Genomic DNA, 20,333 nt, shown 5'->3' with positions numbered 1-20,333 from the left:
CCGATCTTGGCTGAAGCATTTTATCCCGAGCCAAACCCATTTTGCTCCTGAATTCTCTGCTGCAGATGAATTCTGTGCCGAAGACCGATCTTCAAAGCGCCATTAGCCAGCCTACCGCTCGGCTCTTGAGAAGCCTCAAATAATGGGATCATCTCTGACAAAGTCTTAAGGGTTGCTTGGCCCTTTCTCCCACTTCACAAACAAAGGCTCAAGTGTGTGCAGCTGTGTATGATACCCCTTCACTATTTCTGTTTACTTAAATAATCACAGGGTACAATAGCTCCTAATGTACGTCTTTGTTTTTCTGCCTACACAAATGTCTGAACGACACTGTTTGGAGGAAAAGCACAGAATTCATTATCAGAAAACAAAAAAACCCAAACATTAGATTACCATGAGAATACTGGAGGTCCTAATGGCCCTGAATACAGCAAACAATGAAACAAGGGTTCCTTAATTTAATTATTTACTTTTATTACCGCTCAAGATTCCATTAGCGCTTTCGAGGTCATGTTAATTGGCAGCGTGTGCCAGTGGGTGCATAGACATCTGAAGGGTTTGTTGGCAGGTTTTTGTTTCGTCTTCAAAATTTGGCCAAATCTGTGCATTTTCAATTGGACTGCTCAATAAGATGTGGGTTTTAAGTCTTTGTGTCCATTTAGATGAAAGATGGCCCATTAGAAATTGGCAGCTACCTGTTTGTTTTCATTAAGGCACATCAGAGAGATAATTTACCTAAATTATTCTGTTATTTTTTCAATTTTTTAAATAGCTAATTATATCAATGTCATACACATTTGTATTTTAGTCCAATTGGGAAAAGTGTGTTTTGCATTTAAGGTGATACTAAAAGGCAAAATTGTCCTTTTTACATTTCCATTTTTGAACCCTTTCACTTTTAAGTTATTGTGATTGTAATTCTATTGAGTTTACCCTGTAATGTTTTAGAGTATGAGAAGGCTTTTAAATACTCTTTATTTAGTAGAGCATCTTCACACATTTTGTCAAATGTATAACCCTTGTAAAACGTGTACAAACTAATTTAAACTAACATTTGGTTGTGACAGAAAAGCATTAAATTGCTTTAGTAGTTCCAGTTCCGTGAAGTAAAGTAAAACTTCCCCAGCAATGACTCACATTTTCTACATCACTACTAGACATCCCAGTGTGAGAGTTTCTACTGGCTAAATTTGAATGTACAATACTGTAATGTGGATTTAAATGTATTTGCCTGATCTTTTTAAGATACAGGAATAAGGAGACAGAGGCAAGGCTCACATCAGGGTAAGAACTTTCATCTTTTCACACCGACATTTAACAAAAAAAAAAGATGTCTTTATAAAAGCTTTTGAAGGTAAACTGGAAGCATAGATTTCCAGTTAACTTAAATGAATGGTAATTGTGGCGGCTGTCTGAATGACTCTTGTAGGGCCCGGATCTTAGGACCTCAGGCAGCCCTTTGCCATCTCTACCAGACACATTTTACATGAAGTGAAGGAACCTGGAGTCTGGAGGATCCAGGAAAAGCTCCAAAGAGGAGATGATGATGATGTAGAAGAGGAGAGTTGGAAGAGTTTGCAACTCTGACAGCTGCTACTGTACATCTCCTCAAAAAGTGATATTGACATCCCTGGCTTTGATGATGCCAATCCCGCTGGAGCTGACATGGAAGTCAACCACCTTGTTGAAGAAGAAGACTGGAGGATCCGGTGGGGAAAGCAACGACAAAGTAACAAGGTAGTTGAAAGAAGCAACAAGCTATATATGTATACTGTGTGTGTGTGTGTGTTTGTGTGTGTGTGTAAATATATATATATATACACACACACATACATCCTGATAACCAACCATATATTAGGTGTCAAGCTGTTTACACATGACTCAGTAAAGACGAGGCGTCCTGTCATTATCTCCTCTGTGGTTAACACTGGAGCCACTAGACATAAACAGATTGCCCTGTTGGATATCACACCTTGAGACAATTCACCCTTAATAATCCTACCCTGCAGCATCTGCATAAGTAATGCTTTACATGCATATTCATAATCATGCTAAGCATGATGTTTCTTTACAGGCTATTTCATTCAAATCTAACCAATGTGGCAAAACAACTAGCTTGCATCTGGCCCTATTCTTTCACTCCTCTCGGCCCTTTGATATGGACGCCAGCTCTCTTTTTCTTCCTCCTCTTGTTCTGTTGTCATACCAGAAGATTATTTTTGGATGTAGAGAATGAGGCAGAGGACCCTGTGGCCCAGGCACAGACACAGCTGGCAGCGCTCAGGTGGGTGCAGCTGGTTGGTGTCAGAGGTTCAAGTATTCACACTGGACAGAATTGGGTTGAGCTAAGGACTACCGTGGAAGGGTGAGTTATTAGGATACACCCGTCAGTGGTGCACATTATTATTGGGTTCGTGATGTCAGTTACCCCTCTTTATACTGTAAGTATCTATATTTTGAAATAATGTGAAATTGTGAGATTTGTATGGCAAAAAAATTGAGTCCCTTCAGAATTTCCAAAGTCCCATTTCTAGCAGATAAAGAACAAAATCAAATAACAGACTCCATTAACTTTTATTTATAGATGTGTCCTCTGTTATTCCTGAACCTCATCTTGGTGGTGCTGTACGTCTCTGTATCTATGATAGCTCTGCAAACTGACTGCAACAAAGAGAGACCAGTGTGTTTAAAAAAACCTTAAGAGTGACAAACTGCACTACATGGGCCATTGCATCTGAGCAATCTCATGCACTGAAGACTGTGAGTAGTTTGAAAACTCTAGAAAAAGCTTGTAAAATTACTATTTTCAAAGGTCAACAATGAACAAGAAACACGTTTCCCACTAAACCCGAGGGATATGCTAGATTTATTCAGGTTTCAACACCAAATTAATATGAAATGTCTACACGTTTGGACACCACAAAGGTAAGTGGGAAAACATAATTTCTTTTTCATGTGGATGACCTGCCCCTTTAAAACTGATCATTTTGGTCCACCACAAACCTGTTTATTTTCTTTTTCTCTTAAAAAGTTACTTTATTAAAAAGGTTACTGATTAAGTTTGTTCTTGACTAGCAGAAAAAGCACTTTGTTTGTCTGCAAGGTAAATGTTTGATGACAGAACTATTACAATGATTCTACATCCACCATTTCACAGACTAACCTGTACATGATGGTGGCTGTGCATTTCTTGTCAAACGTCTTGATCAACCACTCAAGCTGCCGCTGATCCAGAGGTATGTTAGCTGCCTGCATGCATGACAACATCATTTTCTTCAATGCTAATTCATACAACAGTAAATATCTGAATACTTCAGACCAGTTAAGTGATGAATGACATGTAATGACGTGATATTTTCAGTGTGACGTGAGAGATTGTTAGCCTGACCTTTACAGCCTTCCTGAAGTCAGAGGTGGAGACCGTCATGGTTCCTTCTTTATCCAAAGCTTGGAAGAAATCCATGATGCTCTCATTTCGCTCTTCAAGGAATTTCTATAAAAGTATCCAGATCATGTTTCAAAAGGATACATGCAAAGAAATGATCTCTTTAGGAGCCTTGGATTATTTCTGTAAGTATTTTTGTATATTTTGAATAGATAGTTTGTTAATATTCTAGTCATAAACTGTATTCTGTCACCAGATTTCTCTGCCTCTCATTGTGACCGCTGACCTGAAAGATCTGGAGGGCGGATGAGTTCCTGGTGACAGAACTCATGGCGCTGTGTCGAACATTCAGAGCCGGACGCCCCTGAACAGCTTTTTCCAACAGCTCCACAAAGGCCTCACAGACAAACACTGTCTGCAGAACACACAGCATAGACGTAAATACCATTACACATTCACATACAGACAAGATTCATATTTATACATGAGTTCATATGCGAAGGGGAAAATAGTTTTACTTCACTTACAGAAATATCAATCTCCTCCACGGCTGATTTCATGTTTTTGGTAACTGTTCTGAGCAGCGTCAGAGCTCCGATATTTGTCAGGGGGTTATGGGAAAGCTGAACAACAACATACAGACAGACAAAACTTTACATTTAACATAAATGAATCAAACACAACAATAAAAAAATAGCAGTGCTCCGGCATTTAGCCTGTTGGTGCGCTCACCTTGAGGACCCTGAGGGTGTCGTTGGTGGCCAGGCCCTGGCAGAGAAGTGTCACAGCCTGGTCATCTATACGGTTACTGCCGAGGTCCAGCAGCACCAGCGTGCTGTTTTGTTTCAGAGCTTGACCCAGTGACTCTGCCTCAATGTGGCCAAACCCGTTCCATGACAGTTGGAGCTGCTTCAGAGTCGAGTTCACCTGGGGAAAGGACAACGATAAACGGCTATGATGCCATTACACAGAGCGGTAAACATTCACCGAAGCTTTGTGCTCGAGTGTGTTATGTTGGTCACCTTCAGCCCAGCACTCAGAGCCACTGCACCACCCATGCGAAGGTGGTTCCAGCTCAGATTTAGGACTTCAATACCTACATTTGTAGCTTTGAGAAAGGGGAAACAAATGTAAATTAAGTTCACAATACATTTGAAATCAGTACTATAAAGATAAGATATAAGACATGCGTATATACACTCATTTCCTAAGTGTTGGTTTTCACTGCTAAATATATGGTAAGGTCTTGGGGATTTGTGGTACGGACTGGCAATATCTGTACTGTAATTTAAGTGGTGCGATATTTGTGTTACGACCTAGAAGTATTTTATAGTTTCATAATTTCGTAGAATAGGGATAGGCTTGGAGTTCTGTAGGGAAATCACAAGATTTTCATTGAAATTGAATTTGATAAATATTCTTACATGGGACAACATGTTTGTATTACTTAAATCCCTATAATTGCCAGGCAGGTAACCAGCTGGGCACGTGTAGTTAGCCATGGCTTAGTCTTCGCGCTCCGTATGTTTCTCTGTGACTTTGTGTCATGAATTTAATCACCGGGTAATGTGTTGTGAGTTTTGCCAGTGTGGTCTTTTGCCATCACCCCACAACTGGACCCATGAGAATAAGACAGCTAATGATAGCCATAACCTCGTATTTGTATAATATGAGACAAACATAGCACAGAGTTAGAAGGTCCTGTCAAGGAGTTAGCAGGTGTTTAAATAACACAAACAAAAAGTAACGCCTACCAGAAATCAGTGTTAGCCAGCTAGGCTCAGCTGTTCCTACTTTATTTCCAAAATCAGTTTTATCCTCTTTAGAAAGATGTAAAACTATGCACACTAGCTTTGATATCATTTCAATTTATATTTTTCTTATTATTACATTTCCAGTTGATATATATGTGTGAGTTTTTTGAGAGAAATTCGATGCATTCAATGCATCAGCGGTGATCAGAAATGAGCTACTGTACCTAACATATGACCCAGGTGTTCTCCTGCGTTACAGAACCTGTTGTGACTCAGGTCCAGCTCTTTAACCACATAGTCAACCTAAGAAGAAAGAAAATGTTGAGGCTTAACGTGAATTTTGATGAGACAGTTTCTTAAATCATTAGCTAGAATATGATCATGAATAATACTAACCTTCAAAGCATCAGCAACGTATTTCACAGCAGAATCATCAAAATCATTTCCTAAGGGAACGGTAAATTAATTAATAAACTAGTCCAAAAAGGACCTCACTTATTTACATTGGGCTGCAGTGAAGAGAGGAGACGTGATGATCACCTGAGAGTTGGATGGATTTGATGTAGTAATTGTCTAACAGCATTTTGGAAATGATGTGTGCTCCTTCAAGCTTCAGCTGATTGTTGGAAAGATTCTGAAATGAAGACGTTCAGTCATTTTGAGATGAACTAACCATTAGTGTATTCTACTGTAATTAGTTATTTTAAAAATATGTTGTTCCTCTTGAAATTCAGAGCAGACAACTACCAGGCATATTGTTCAGAACTGATGCCTTTTAATGTGATTGTTTTAGAATAGTTACTAGACTCTGGATGGTGATGTTTGTTTGAAGCATCTCCACCAGATAGAGCGCCCCCTCAGCCCCAAGTCCATTGTCCTCCAGCTCAAGGTTGGTGACGACAATGTCATGCTAAAACATGTAAAAAAGAAAGAAATTACTGCATCGCAGAATATGAAAAAGTTTCCCCTTCTAAATTTATAGACCGCACTGGAAAAGGATTTAAAAATATGCTCAGAGGGAAGAAATTAAGTAAAGAACAAAATACCTCCACCACAAATGAATGGATCCATCCATAACCTTACTTTACACAAATGATGGTAATTTCATTTTGGTCATCATTGTACTAATTCTTTCATTATAGTGAATATAGATGCATTAGGAATGTTTACTCTTTGTAATTATGTGCTTATGTCCTATTTTTTTCTCGTGTGAAACGGTTGGAACTACCAGTTCCTAGCAGGTGTTAAATTTATCAGAAGTGAGAACAGTGAGATTCTGCCTTTAACACAGTTACAGGTTGAAAACAATACTGCCTAAAAAAGATAGATATTTGGTATGAATGAACCTAAAGCAACGTCTATTAATTAAAGGTCAATTATTAGTCTCCGAGTCTCACTTTTTCTGTGACATATAAGATTGTATGTACAATGTCCTATGCAATGAACTCTTGTAAGACAATTCTCCTTTTGTTAAATTCTTCTCTACTACGAATTGTTTCCACGACAATAGATGAAGGGATTGAAGACCCCTACTTTCAGAACTATGGCCAGAGCTTTGGCCCCCAGAGGTCCCACACCATAGTGGTTCAAATTGAGACTGGCTTCACCCAAGTGATGGAGGAAGGAGGATACGGGAATGGACCCTGTCCGCCGACAAGCCTGCAGGTACAGCTCTGCACAAGACAAACACTGTTTCTCATCGGTGGCATCTGAAAGGAACAACATTGAAAAAAGGAAGTCAAGAAAAAAGGTGAGGGGGGTTGAAGACTATGCATCTATTATTATTGTTGAACGTTGTGGTCACTTTAACCTACCGTCTGTTTCTAGATCAGTGTCCCACTCATCACCACTGTTCTCCTCTTGAGCCTGGGTTGGCTTCTCCTCGTCCTCCAGCTGATCATGGTTTTCTGTGGGCAGGATTGACTGATCAGATGGCTGCTGCTCTTCCTCTTCCTCGCTGACCTCCTCCCACTGATCCATCATCAAACCGCGAGACCTTGGCAGCCTCCCTGTATCTGCATGAAGCCTCGAGGAGAAAGGTGGGGTTTACTCAAGGTTTTCTGCAACGTTAGCAGTCTGAGCCGAAATGATGTAGAAATACAATATAAACCAGATTCAACACAGTTTATAACCAGTTTAACCCTTGTGTTGTCCTCCGTCTGTTTTAACGTTATCTCTCATGAAGCAAAGTGTCACCCAATTCTGAGTTACATCTTCTTAGCCAACTTCATTCCAACTTTTTACCACTTGTTTTACACTTGTTGGAATTCAATAGTCAACAAACTTCATTTATATGAAATTATGAAAGATGTAGGTTAGAGTAGATAATCACAGACAGGTAAACTGTAGCTATGTCAAAGTTTTGTCAGTAAAGCGCTAACGTTACTGTTTTAAAACAATTTCAGCTTTTTGGAACCATTCATGTTATATTTGGGCACTTTGCTTGAAAGAGACCCAAATTTATGATGAAACAATAAGAGGGTCCTCTTATTGTTTCATCATAAATTTGGGTCACTGTAACGTCCGCTAGCTAGCTAGTTAACGTGATTTTTCAACTGTGTGACAATGAATACGAAACTGCCTTTTCTTGCTAGCTAGTGTTAGCATTAATTAACGTTAGCTAGCTAACAAAGCTATAACGTTTCCTCTCAGTAAGATTTGTAAAAAAACAAATAAAAAAAACCCATTTTGATCCGTATTTTAAAACTAATATTAGTTAATTGTTTAACATGCACGTAAAACTTATTATTGTAGTATTAGTTTATACTTAGTTATTGTTGAGAGTAGAGAAACAGCCGCCTACCTGAGTGAATTGTGTCTCTTTCTGAAACGTGTTTAAGAAAAATATTAACGTTTAGCTATGTTTAAGCACAGGAAACCAACGGTTGCTATGGAGTTAAAATCAAATAATTATAAATATTATTGTCTTTACAATAGCTGACCCATATAAATAATATAAATAACATATAAGCTCATAGACATATATAATCTTTATATGTCTAACTATGTATGAGATGACCACAATCAGTGAGAGTCATCGGGTCTGTTGCAAGCTATGTAGTTCACAAAACCTTCCACTAGATGGAGATGTTGACCACAGTCTGTGCTGAGGCATACAGGCTACTACCTGGCTACTACACAGTAGCTACCACTCAGAACAATATCCCCCCCGTTAAACTCTGTTCCAGGAGTGCGCGTTATTAATTAATAATTGTGAGTTAGAGAAATTCAAAATTTCTAGAATTTTTTTTCTAGGACATGACTCATTTTAATGGTGACCTTTTCCTGCTTTCTGAAAGAAAATGTCAATCAGTGTAGGGCTAGTGAAGGTGAGGTTCTGTTGTCCTACTTCAATCATCAAGTTTGGAGATAATACAACCTTGTTTCTGAGTTTTGAAACTGAAAGTAATGTGCCTCAGGCTCAGCTGAAGAAAATATTATTGCACAACTTATGTCACTTGATAGTTCTCATGCCATGACTGGGAGGAGCAAATACAAGGACTCATTTCACTGAAAAACATGTGAGATATTGCACGTCTCATGGAGTAAAAACAAAACAAAATGAAGACATGCTCTTTCTTATAGTTAGAAAATAAAATTTTATCTATTCAGGGTAACAGAGTCATACATAGCAGATACAGGTCCAGAACAGACATTGAAATACTGCTCAGCTGAAAAGATTTCTGCTTGTTTTCACAGCTGTTTGACAGCGCAACATGACAGACACAGACTGAAAAGATTGAAAAGACAAATCACATCAAGTGATTAACAGGCATTTCATATATGTTTATGTATACAAAGCAGTATAAAACAAGTACAATAATGGACAGACAACAAGTCCAAAAAACAAGGGTGTAAACATTTTGTGTATATGTGCTTTTCATGACGCCAGCGTCACCACAAATCGGATCAACCGGTAACTGCCATCGTCGAGGCAGGGTATAGAAATCAACATTACAAAAAAAAAAAACACTCTACTCCGTCTCGTGTACTTCTATTGGGTATTGTATCCTAAAAACTCTACACCTGTATATTTCAGATAGCATACAAAGGAAAGCTGCAGAACACTAAGCCTTTGTGGGCCTCTACATTGAAACAATGCCACACAATCTACTCAGGGCTTTTGTAACAGAGCACCATATTGATATTAGTGTGTTTCCTCAGCGTTGTTTTCAGTCGTACTGTACTGTTTCCATTGGTCCCTTTATGTAGAGATGGTTGAAGTAACAACTAGGCACAGCGGGTGTCAACAACAACACTTAATGTGGAGATCAAACTGGGTATTTCCAGTCTTCCAATGGACAGAGCCAGCTCATGTAGCAGTACTATGGATGCCCTACGACCTTAGGTCTTTGGGCAGAGTCTCCAAAAGTCTTCAGCTTGGAGCTCAAGTGCTTGTTTAGAAATGTATTGCCAGTTACATTTTTGTTTAAATGGCTGCAACGGTGGTGCCAGTTTGGGCATCAGGGACTCCGCGTCCTGGTTTCCCGGTTTCACTTGGTGTCGGCGGACAGCTGCTCCAGCAGGGGGTTGGCCTCGCTCTCGGGTGTTTTGACGCTGTCCGTCCTTACAATGCAGGTGGGCCGGTGGAGATTGAGCATCACCATTAGCTGCTGCCTCTCCAGACGGAGCTCTTCGATCTGGGCCTTTAAGTCGGAGTTCACCATCTCCAGACGCTCTGATTCCTGGACAGAGATGTTGAATTATTAGATACTACTTTTTTTATCACTTCTGAAACCCCTGACTTGTACAGTAATAGTCATTGTTTAAACCAGGCTTGTATTAGCCTGATTGTGTTAGCTCTGAGTCTGGTTGCATGGCTTAAATCAGCGTTTCCTGCTAACTGAAGTAAGGCTTTTCTTGGCTAGCTCTCTTAGTTGCTTTGCTGCTGCCCATCAGTATGCAGTGCTGTTTCATGAACTCACCCTTTGAAGGAAGTCAGTCCGTTCCTTCTTTTTGTTTCGGCATCGCGCTGCTGCTACCTTGTTTTTCTCTCGTCTCCGTTTCCTCCGTTCCTCATCTTCATCCATCTGCATACACAATGTATTGTTAATATAAGAAACAGGCATTATATGACTATTTTATATGAAAATTACTTTCTAAATTCCCTAAACCTATAACCAACAGTGGGATGAAAAAAAGTGTTCTTGTTGTGAGCACTAGAGGGGGCAAAATTCAATTTACAAAATGACCATACCAATTTATCATGCCCACGTACTTTAAATATGTCTACTTATCACTTTAATCTAGTTTAAGGTAAGCTAGTTTAAAACGGCAAAGCCCCATAACCAATGCATCTACAACTACTGACAATAATATTTTATAGAATAGGGATATACTATTTGTTATATACCAAGCCTGCTGTTGGGACATTTAAATTGTAATTCATTGTTAAAAACCTTTTTTATGAGCAACTAGCACCAGAGTATAAAATCACTTCAGTCATTATAAACTGCTCTCTTTCTTTCATTTCTTTCATCACTTCAGATTATGAACATAAATCAGAGCGACTTGCATGTGACACTGAAATGAATCTTTTGGTTCTTTACTGAGAAATGTTAGCGGGAGACTGATGTCCTTTTTTAAAGCAAATGCCTTGATAGAAGGCTTTGAAACATCCTGGATCTAATACCATCTTTCTTCTCTCTACCCTCTAACTCAATGTAAATCTCTCACACACCCTTATTCTGAACTATTGTCTTTTCTATTCAATTTTATTTATAGTATCAATTCATACCAAGAGTTATCTTGAAACACTTTACAGGTCGAGTAGGTCTAGACCACACTCTATAATTTACAAGGACCCAACGGTTCTAGTAGTTCCCTCTAGAGAAAACAACAGTGACAGTGGCGAGGAAAAACTCCCTTTTAGAAAGAAGCTCTTTTTTTCCTTTTCCTCTCCTCCTCACCTCTGTCTTGATGGCAAGCGGCCTCTTCCCCAGCCTTCCGAGGAAATGTAACGGGGACAGCATGGCGCCCAGTTGGCGGAAGTCCGCCAGCTTGAGCTGATCAGTGAGTGTGGTGGCCGAGATGCCCGCCAGCGGGCCCAGGCAGGGCAGGGAGCCCGCCGCCAGCGAAGGGTCAGGTATCTGTCCCGGCATCATGTCCGACCCGGCCACCACCGCCGCTATGGGGAGAGAGCAAGGAACAATTAGGACATGTCAGTGTGTGAAAAGAACTCGCTGACAAGGAAAATGCAGTTTGTTGTACAGATTTGTAATTTCTTTGCTTTTTTTAAACTTTCCATTCTCTGGTCGTAACATGAGGCTTATTCCATGATTACATTGCAGCCATCTGACAGTATCTTTTATCCCTATTGCGCACTTAAAGTGGCATTCCACCCATAAAAAGATTAATTTACTGTCTTCTGTCCTTCATCAAACATCTCTCTAAAAACAGGTTGCGGTTTCCAAGAATGCATTCAAACATTGACAGCTTTGACAGCTGTGTTATCTTCTTAGTGAGCAGCCGGTGAAAAAACAAACTTCACACCGTCGGCAGATACACACTCATCTCTGTAGTTTCACATTCAAAGGGAAGCCATGAAACCGTTGGGTGTGATCACATAAATCAAGGGCTATCTTCTACACTTCTACACTAATAATTTACTGAGATTTTTGTCTGAAAATGTTAATTTGGTTTTTGTGAAGAGGATTCAAAGGGTATCAAAAGACCTTGTGTCAAAACAGAGCGGGGGTGCATTCCACCGCCACCCTCTTTCAACAATATTGGGTCGTTCAGCAGGGTTGACCACAGCACTTTCTAATGTAATCAGGGAGGAATGAGGGACACAGGGGAGAAAAAGGAGAACATGTGCAGGCCTAAAGGAAGTGGCTGGAGAATTAAGACGTCTCTCTAATTACTGTAAGACCGAGAGTTGGAAAAATTCTGATGGCCAAATAAAAAACAAATGTTACAGATGGGAACAGTGAAACATGAGCCGACCATACCCTGCCCATCCCTGCAATCTCTGAGGAAAGGCAGGGTGAGACCAGTGGATTTTAGAAAAGACAAACAAGAAATTGTTTCTCTAGTATTTACGTAGAATAATACACACTTACAATACATGTAGTAAAGTTAAAAACAATATATCCAGTTGCTCAAAGTTAGAGGCAAACATTCAACTGCAATTACACATTTTCTTCTAATGAAATGTTACACTGAATAGAAACTGATTCAGTTTTTTTCAATCCCTGCATGACTGATGCAACTGACCAACTGACACGTCAATAACTGCTGACAGAACATCAGCTAGGATTACCCGCTAAACCCAAAGCTACGAAGAGTTTTTAAAAGATGGATGATATCAGTGTGACTTCTAAATAGCAGCATCTGCCTCCAGAGGATTGGGCCGAAGCTGAACCTCTAAAGGTTGAGCACAAGCCGAACAAAGCCCCTCTCATATGGAACCCACAAAGACAAGTATTGTGAGGTGCTGCGGAAAAAGCTGACTTTGCTGGTGGGTGACTAGCTGACAGGCCGACTGTATTGTAAGTTAAACCAAGTTATTCTTTCTTTGCTGCTTTTTAGTTTTATTTTTTTGGCAGGGCTGAAAGACTTGCTCTATTACAAAAGTCATAGAGGAGGTACTGAAAAAAACAAGGTTATGTAACTCTATTCTAATGTACTCCACCCTGGTTATGGGCTGGTCTCAAAGTGTTTTCACAGTTGGACTGGAGTTTACTGTCGTGCATGGTGGAAACCAAATCAGCCCATTTTTAGCGAGAGGGGATCAATTCTGAAGCGAAATAATGGTGCTTCAATAAAAAATAATTTAGACTCTTGCGATATATTTGTCACATCACGCTTCAATTTCATTTTTCCTACCGTCTTGTCTACGTTATAACTCGTAGGTTTAACAATCAGTAGGCACAAAATGACTTTTGGTGCAAGATTACTGCATTTAGTGTCTAAAATTCCATTATTAAATTATCTAAAACATAAAGAATTACAGACAGTACACTGACTGTCACATCTCCGCACTACTTTTGACCTGTTCCTTACCACCTCCATCCTGCATGATTTATTCGCTTCAAGGACAAGTTAGTGTGTGGAGCCAGTGTCCAATGAGGCATTTTATTATTTAAATCCTGACAGCCCCCTCCCTCTTTCTCTCCCTCTCTCACACTGTATGTATACTCCCATTTACACTGCACTTGGCAGCAGCCTGTTGTTTTTGCTGGAGAGGAAAAGAACAAGACAGCCCTGGTAAAAATCTCTCTCAGACAAAATTCCCTCACTCTCAAACTCCCTGGTGAGGTGGAGGACTGAAAGGTGCCAAGGCCTTTTCTTTCTGCACAGAGGCTGTCTAAGAACACAGCAAACCCATATGGCAGCTAATCCTGGGGTGAATGAGAGAGGGCTCTTAAATAATAGCCAGACAATAGTATACATTGTTATTCTGGGACTGAACCACTGCATTCACTAATAATCTTTAGACCATTGGATTAAGGTCCAAATTTCACATCATATCTGTAACTTGTGACCTTAAAGAACAGCCACAGGAACTGAAACTGAAGGAATGAGGAATCACTTTCAGAGCCAAAATGGACTCCAATATCCAAGTTGGCCAGACACTCGGAACTGGTTTACAGACCCAGATTTGACTCCATCTTTGACAAAAACATTTTCTCAATGGAAACTGACACTAAACAAATTCAGCAATAATCCCATGTTATGTCTGAGGCTGGCTCATGTGCAGTACATTGTACAAGCCTGCTCAGTAAGACATATTGCAAGGAAAGCCCCCATTCAATGCTATGGCTTGTTGAAGCATGCAGCTGAGACCAGATCTCCACTCACACACACACACAAATACTACAGTATATAAACATACAGTACATAAACCTCATATTTGTCTGCATGACATCAGATCACACAAATCTAAAATCTAACAGAGGTAGTTTTGCCAGCGGCCTCCAAAACAAAGGTGAAATGCCGTCTGAAGCCAGACGCCTTCAATTATGAGACACAAAAGGGAGTTACACGCCATTGCAGACAATTTATAGTACTGTTGTAAACTCAAACACTTAAAAGACTTTTGACGCGCCTCGCTTTTGAGTTGAACTTGACTTTTAAGTTGAGTAGAAAGTTTGTTTTATATTTAAGCTGTTCCGTCTCTTTCAACCTGCCACACAAGTGTCTTGAAATCCCCCTTGCAAATTCAAGCCTCGAGACATGAAACCCTAAAGAACTCTCATCTGTACAAGACAGGGAAAGTATGCTGATGCATGTCTTGCACTGCATAATTATACTCAAACGCATGAGTCAAAGTGATTTTTACATTTTTCTAAAGAGGGGTATTTTTCTCCTTTATTTTCTGTCAACAGCAGCCTGCAGCCGAAGATTAGCGGCCAGCGTTTGATGATGCAACGCCATGTCTGTGCTTTTGCAGTCAAGCAGAAAAGTCAGTGCCACAGCCTTTAGGCCCACACTAACCTCAAACAAAGACACCTACACAGCCCAGCATCGCTGCCTCTCAGGGCTAACTGAGGGGGGACTAACTGAAGCCAAGGGCGGGGAGCGGAAATGTCACTTATTAGGTATGAAATATAGGACCGGAGTCAATGCAGGTTCTGAATTCAGCCCAAAACTAATCTGAAGCCTGCATGTGAGCCGCGTTAGGGAGAACTCGGGAGTAGTTTGACCCGGGATAGGTGAGGAAAGCTGGGGAGACTTGGATGACTTGCATAGAAGCATTTAATGAATCTCGATCGAGTAAATTGAGGATTAAGCAGTACAGTTCAACCGCAATGTAGTGTCACGTCGTGCAATCCCAACTCTGAAGTTCCTGTCTCCCTGAAGGAGTTTTTAAAGTCATGCTAGACAAGATTAGAGATTACCAAAGGAGTTCCTTCTTCATTCATCTATGCATGTATGAAAATGCTATTGGATCATTTACAACTCCTTTTATCTACGTAACAAGTCACATTCTTGTAGGTACCCCAGATCACATGCAACACATTCATCTGTGACCATCTGGTCAAAGAAAATCTTATCCAGGGTTTCTATGTGTGCGTCACTACTGCAGTTTGCGTGTGAGTGTTAAATGTGTGTATTTGTATGAATGTGAGTAAGTGAGTTTGCGTAAATATGTGTATGTAACTTTCTCCCCTTACCTTGGTGGGGATGAGCGTGCTTGAGGTGGCACTGTCTTATCGTACAGCTGTTCCATCTCCTGTCATTTATAGAGACAGACTTGAACTACTACCCTGCCTGAGACAGGTAATGAACTCGTGATGTCATGTTGGACACGGCCCTGAATAAGACCTGGGGTACCACTGTCTGAATAACTTAAACGGCATGAGTTTGTAAGCTGTACAGTCTACCAAAAGCTGTACATAGCTGAAAGTGTGTGTGAAGAGTGTGTGTGATCATGCAAGAGTTTCTAAATGTAATGTGCAGGCTGTCACTGTGTCTTAGTATATGTGTGCATTTCCTGAGAGCAATACACAGTGCTTAGGAATTCAGCCCCCTACCGATAGCCAGCAGCACGGCTGGGGGCCCTATTATCCTCATCCCCTATAGGTGAAGGAGAGGGGTGCAGCGGGGGTTACAGGGGGGGTTTCGAAGGCTACACATTCCCTTTTTAAATACTGTGGCTTTTTAAAAAGGAGCCCACCAACAGCAAAGCTCAACTATTTTGGTGACTGAAAGCAGGAGTTAAAAGTATTTTTCTTGCTAATTTATCTTTTCCTGGGACACCACGTTAAATATTTGTGCTGCCAGACTACTCAACTTTAAATCACTTAATTGTGGCATTACGGGAAAGACATGCACACTTTCCAAGATTCTATTTGACCACTTCTTGTCAGCATACTTTATCAAAGTCTAATTTTGGACTAATAAGGCCCACACAAGCTCAACTTTTTCAAACAGCTTCTACAGCTCTAACTCCACACAAACGATGAAAGTGAACAATGAGCGCAAAGGCTCTGGCCAAGGCATGCTCTCTAAATCTCTAGCCAAGGTCTCGGCGATCATCATTACCGTCTGCACTCAGTCAAGCTGTGTTGAGTTACAGCCTTTCGCAATCCTCTGAGGAAACCAGGGAATTTGGCACAGACTTTCCTTGAGGACGGGACAGTCCAAATATACAGTATCAACATTCCTCTTACCCCTCATTATATTTTCATTGGACGGACAAGACACAGGCATGAGAAGGGAAGAGACTGTAATAATGGCTGTTGTTCTGCGGTCAACTCCAGCCATTAAACTCGGGGGTGATGGTGTGTGGGAGTGGAAGTGATTATCACAACAGAAAATAGGATCTCTTTTCATACCAGCTTTCATTTCTCTTTTGGCTGTTCTTATAAGGTAAGCAGCTGCCACGGATAGAAGGCACCTTTCAAAATTCCTCTTGTGAAGATGACTAAACCTTCCCAAAGCAATTTAATGCAATTATGAACATTTAACCTTGCAATATTGTCAATGATGATGAGACCCTCAGCTGCAGAAATAATGAGCTAGCTAAATTTCCCCTCACAATTACAGTTTGGATGTCTCAGCAGTGAGCGAGCTGGAGTACAGTGCATGCTGAGGGTATCAATGAAATTACACAAAAGAGCAGTTTAGTTTAACTATTGCATTTCATTGTAGACTTCAGCCCAAGAATTAAAAAGGGTTCAAGAAAATCAAAACACAAAGTACCTGCAGATATGCACAAGCATGAGGACTGTGGCTGCCTTCATTCAAACATTACTATGTGATCATTGGCTGGATTCCTGCTTGGCCTGCTTCATGCCATTCAAACAGTCACACATCTATATTCTGCATCTGGGTGGTCCTGGTTGAATTATTATATTGTTACTATTTTTCTCCACGTTGTAAATCAGGATTAGACTTTGCATGGCACTGAGCTTTGACTTAGCTCAGACATGGATTAAATGAATCAAAATACTAAATACAGACAAAAGCCATTTCAAGTGTATGGACTTCACATATATGACAAATCCAAGGCAAGTTATGTGCAATCCCTGACAATAAGGTATTGGCCAACCAAGTCCAGAAAGTCTGATATATTGCCGCCTGTTGAAGCAATCACCGTTATTATGTAACATGTGGTTGTCACTTTAATGCTGCTTTATACTTTGTCCTCTGACATTTCCTCATCTGCCCCACGCCAAGCACACGCTTACTCTGACTAAACAAGCCCCAGTGTCTGTGTGTTCAATCCTTTTGTTCATCTTAAATGACTGCAGGCAAAACACCAATGTTTAGGTTGACATTCACTAACAAGACTGTTTTTTGTGCAAATAGAGAAAACTAGCTTTGAGTCCAAAAGGAATTCAGCTAATCTGGAAATCATAACTATGTAGAAGAGTTTTTACTGGGCTCTTTAAAAAAATGAAACACTGGCTTAATGTCTCTACTCTTGGTTATACCTTTGGACATTTGGGTGTTTGCTTCCACAGTGTGCATCTAGTCTGTCCTGACACACTGTTTTTACAAACCATGTGGAAAGGCTTATGGAGTCTACAATGTGATACTGATAATGTGACACAAACAGCAGTGAATAACCCCCCCCCCCCCCCCCCCCCCCCCCCCCCCCCCCCCCCCGCCTTAGTATCATTGAGCCTAGCTGTTGCATAGTTGGCTCGCTCGCCTGTAATGCGTCTGCTGTCTATTCAGTGTACTGGGGTGCAGCTTGGCAATTCCAGCTCTCCAGAGACGCACTGGAAGGCATTTCTACTTAAAATAAACTGTGTGCGCCCACGTCCAACCTCTCAGCCCTGTCGGCCCTGCGCTGCTTGTCGGCTCGCCAGCCCTTCCCCATTAATCCGCGGCAGCCTTCCATTTATGCAGAAACCATCCTATGGATGTGCCCTGGCAGGCGCTGGGACATTTAAACCCTCTGCAATACACGCTCGTTCATTTAGACACACGCAAACACAGATAAAGGCACAAAGGAAACACATAAAAAGAACACACAAATAGTTTCCTGTGAATGGCATGTAGTTGTACGGGCGAGCGTTGCACCAGCTGAATAGCATGCACTCACTATACAGGAAAACACTGAACCCATGAACCCCATGCACATGATCAACCCCTACCCATCATATTTCCCATTCCACGATTGGCCTTGAACCTACAGGCCAACAAAAGGCATTTAACTAAAGCTGGCCTAGATAAAGTTACTGTTACACAGTTCAGTGTAAATCTTTTAAAAAGGATGATATTTCAATGCTCATCAGAACAGCACCGGGGAAACAAAGAATTACTGTAGTGATCATGAAGAAATCTAATACTGGGGTCTTTTTGTAGTATGCAAATTCCCATGTGAGGCCTGCACACACACACAAACACACAAAGAGTTTCCTTTATCTAGTGCAGTTAAACATACAGAGCATGTGCACTATGATGGGCCAAAGCAAAGATTAGCCTACAAATCTGAGCTCACAATCTTTGCTGTACTCACATGCTGTCAAACAAACTTCACACTTCATTTACATAACTTGTGTTTTTAAGGTAAACCAGCTATGCAACATTTTTGTGCAGCAGAAGGAAATACTCGAGAAGACCCCTGATTAATTCAATCTAAAAAGGTTTTAAATGCACAATACTTACTCAGAGAAAACTTGTCAGTCGTCTTCTGTCAATGATGCAACAGTGTTTGGACGCTGTAGAGAGGTAATACATTTATTATTATCATAGTATAAGTGTTTCGAGAGCTCAAACAAACTTTATAATCGTTGAATAGTTGACGTAAATTATAGAGCAAACGTGACATTCTCTGGTTCCTGTTTACCAAATTTAAGGGTGTTCTTTTTTCTGTTATGTCATTGGAAATGTACTATCTGGAGGCATCGCCTTGGGCTCTGGAAAACTGTGATGGGTAGTTATTGGTTCACATTATAATGACTAATCAGCCCCAATTGCTGTTTCTCGGTCTATACCAACAGAGACACATTGCTATCTTAGTCATTTTGTAAATCTGGTATTATTGGCCCATTTATCTTGCAGCTGCATGCTGCATGTGACTCTAGTAAAGAGTTGGACAGAGGTAGATGATTGTAATGTAACAACAGTCTAGATAAATTATATGATTGTACACCAAAAACAAAGTATAATTCACATGTGTCTTGAACGTTAAAGTATAAAAACCTTGCAGAGACCGTGCAGATTGCTGCACCAGACTAGCTTAGCTTGCAGTTCCATAGAAACCCCACAGTGTGCGGCGTGTGTAGCGTTACATAATGTCTTCACCATGCTAACCGACACTTCTGTTAGGAACACTGAAATTAAGACTCCCGAGATGAAAATACCTCCAGTCTGACACAAGATTGGTGTGTAATGTAATTTAGCTAACGGGTCTGTAAATAAGCTGGTAAGCGACAGTTGCTACAACAGCTGTAACAACAACGTATTTTAACACAACAAAGCACGACAACTTGAAAACTATTAAACCGACTTTTTTTTTTTTTACAGCAGCTAAGTAAAAATAAGTTATCATATGTTCATATTAAATGATACAAAAACTCGTGTAACAAATAAAGTCCAGCGTGTTGAGTCTCTCTACAGCGTGGTGAGAAAACTGTAAAAATGTGCAGGTATGACAAGCCTGTACTAACATTTAGCTAACGTTAAGAACTAGCACAAAAAAAAACAAAAGAGAGGAGAAAACAATAGCAACCAGGCTCGACGGTGCACGCGGTATTAACGTTACCTGTTGTGCGTCCAAAAATCCGCAGTAATAATGTGACGGTGCGGGAGTTACGAGTCGGATGTAGGTTTTGGGACTAACTGAAGCCGTTGCATCAGCCCGTTTAAGTCTTGTCCGTGAGAGCTCAGGAATGCGGAACTGCTGTCCCAGACGTAAGCATGGATGAAAATAATGTAAGAGGAGGGCTGAAGACACAGAGGTTTGTTTGCTCCACCCCTAGCAACCAAATAATATACACAGACTGGATGAGAGGAAAGTTTCAGCTAGTTAGGGATACAGACATGGAGTAAATACACGCCTCCAGCCATAAACGAGTCAATAAATACAGTTGGCTGTAAACACCCAGTCGTCTAAGCTGCTGGTGGTTTGTTATTTGACTGTGACAGGTGGTAGTGAAAAGAATTGAGCCCTTGCCAACAACATAGTGCTTCACAAATATATCAGTTCCATTGGTTTATTATTTATAACCCATAGGTATCAAAATACTTCATTACAAGTAAAAGTCCTGAATTAAATTGTTACTTATGTAAAA

The 20,333-nt window shown here is 40.5% G+C and overlaps 2 protein-coding genes across 7 annotated transcripts; both read right to left on the bottom strand.

The window, feature by feature from the left end:
• Positions 1 to 2,555: 2,555 nt before the first annotated feature.
• On the bottom strand, positions 2,556 to 8,245 carry LOC116706492 (leucine-rich repeat-containing protein 74A). Of its 6 annotated transcripts, none has more exons than XM_032543370.1 (14): positions 7,943 to 8,245; positions 6,954 to 7,154; positions 6,747 to 6,848; positions 5,942 to 6,049; positions 5,680 to 5,773; positions 5,536 to 5,585; positions 5,364 to 5,442; positions 4,408 to 4,493; positions 4,118 to 4,312; positions 3,913 to 4,008; positions 3,672 to 3,800; positions 3,389 to 3,493; positions 3,164 to 3,249; positions 2,556 to 2,657 (listed from the first exon to the last, which is right to left on the bottom strand). In XM_032543370.1, exons 3-14 carry the CDS (start codon positions 6,846 to 6,848, stop codon positions 2,597 to 2,599), a joined length of 1,191 nt encoding a protein of 396 aa, XP_032399261.1. In that variant the 5' UTR covers positions 6,954 to 7,154; positions 7,943 to 8,245; the 3' UTR covers positions 2,556 to 2,596. The 6 variants fall into 6 exon arrangements, with proteins under 6 accessions (XP_032399261.1, XP_032399258.1, XP_032399257.1 ...); XM_032543367.1 differs by having other exon boundaries at positions 6,954 to 7,165; positions 7,943 to 8,244; XM_032543366.1 differs by having other exon boundaries at positions 6,673 to 6,848; positions 7,943 to 8,240.
• Positions 8,246 to 8,714: 469 nt separating this feature from the next.
• Positions 8,715 to 20,005, bottom strand: LOC116706491 (jun dimerization protein 2). Its single transcript, XM_032543362.1, has 5 exons — positions 19,805 to 20,005; positions 18,706 to 18,758; positions 11,049 to 11,266; positions 10,065 to 10,169; positions 8,715 to 9,824 (listed from the first exon to the last, which is right to left on the bottom strand). Exons 3-5 carry the CDS (start codon positions 11,241 to 11,243, stop codon positions 9,633 to 9,635), a joined length of 492 nt encoding a protein of 163 aa, XP_032399253.1. The 5' UTR covers positions 11,244 to 11,266; positions 18,706 to 18,758; positions 19,805 to 20,005; the 3' UTR covers positions 8,715 to 9,632.
• Between the last annotated feature and the right edge of the window lie 328 nt (positions 20,006 to 20,333).

The sequence above is a fragment of the Etheostoma spectabile genome, chromosome 18 (genome assembly GCF_008692095.1).
Source record: "Etheostoma spectabile isolate EspeVRDwgs_2016 chromosome 18, UIUC_Espe_1.0, whole genome shotgun sequence".
Taxonomy (NCBI): Eukaryota; Metazoa; Chordata; class Actinopteri; order Perciformes; family Percidae; genus Etheostoma; species Etheostoma spectabile.
This window is presented reverse-complemented; position numbering and strand designations above follow the sequence as displayed.

Excerpts from the sequence above, each read along its gene's own strand:
- LOC116706492 (XM_032543363.1), bottom strand. The coding sequence starts at position 7,320 with ATGAGAGATAACGTTAAAACAGACGGAGGACAACACAAGG. Across the intron at positions 7,155-7,280 it reads AGACGGAGGACAACACAAGG|ATACAGGGAGGCTGCCAAGG; the intron begins GTTAAACTGGTT and ends GGCTTCATGCAG. Across the intron at positions 3,494-3,671 it reads CCGCCCTCCAGATCTTTCAG|AAATTCCTTGAAGAGCGAAA; the intron begins GTCAGCGGTCAC and ends ATACTTTTATAG.
- LOC116706491 (XM_032543362.1), bottom strand. The coding sequence starts at position 11,243 with ATGATGCCGGGACAGATACCTGACCCTTCGCTGGCGGCGGGCTCCCTG. Across the intron at positions 10,170-11,048 it reads CGCTTGCCATCAAGACAGAG|ATGGATGAAGATGAGGAACG; the intron begins GTGAGGAGGAGA and ends TTGTGTATGCAG. Across the intron at positions 9,825-10,064 it reads GGACTGACTTCCTTCAAAGG|GAATCAGAGCGTCTGGAGAT; the intron begins GTGAGTTCATGA and ends ATCTCTGTCCAG.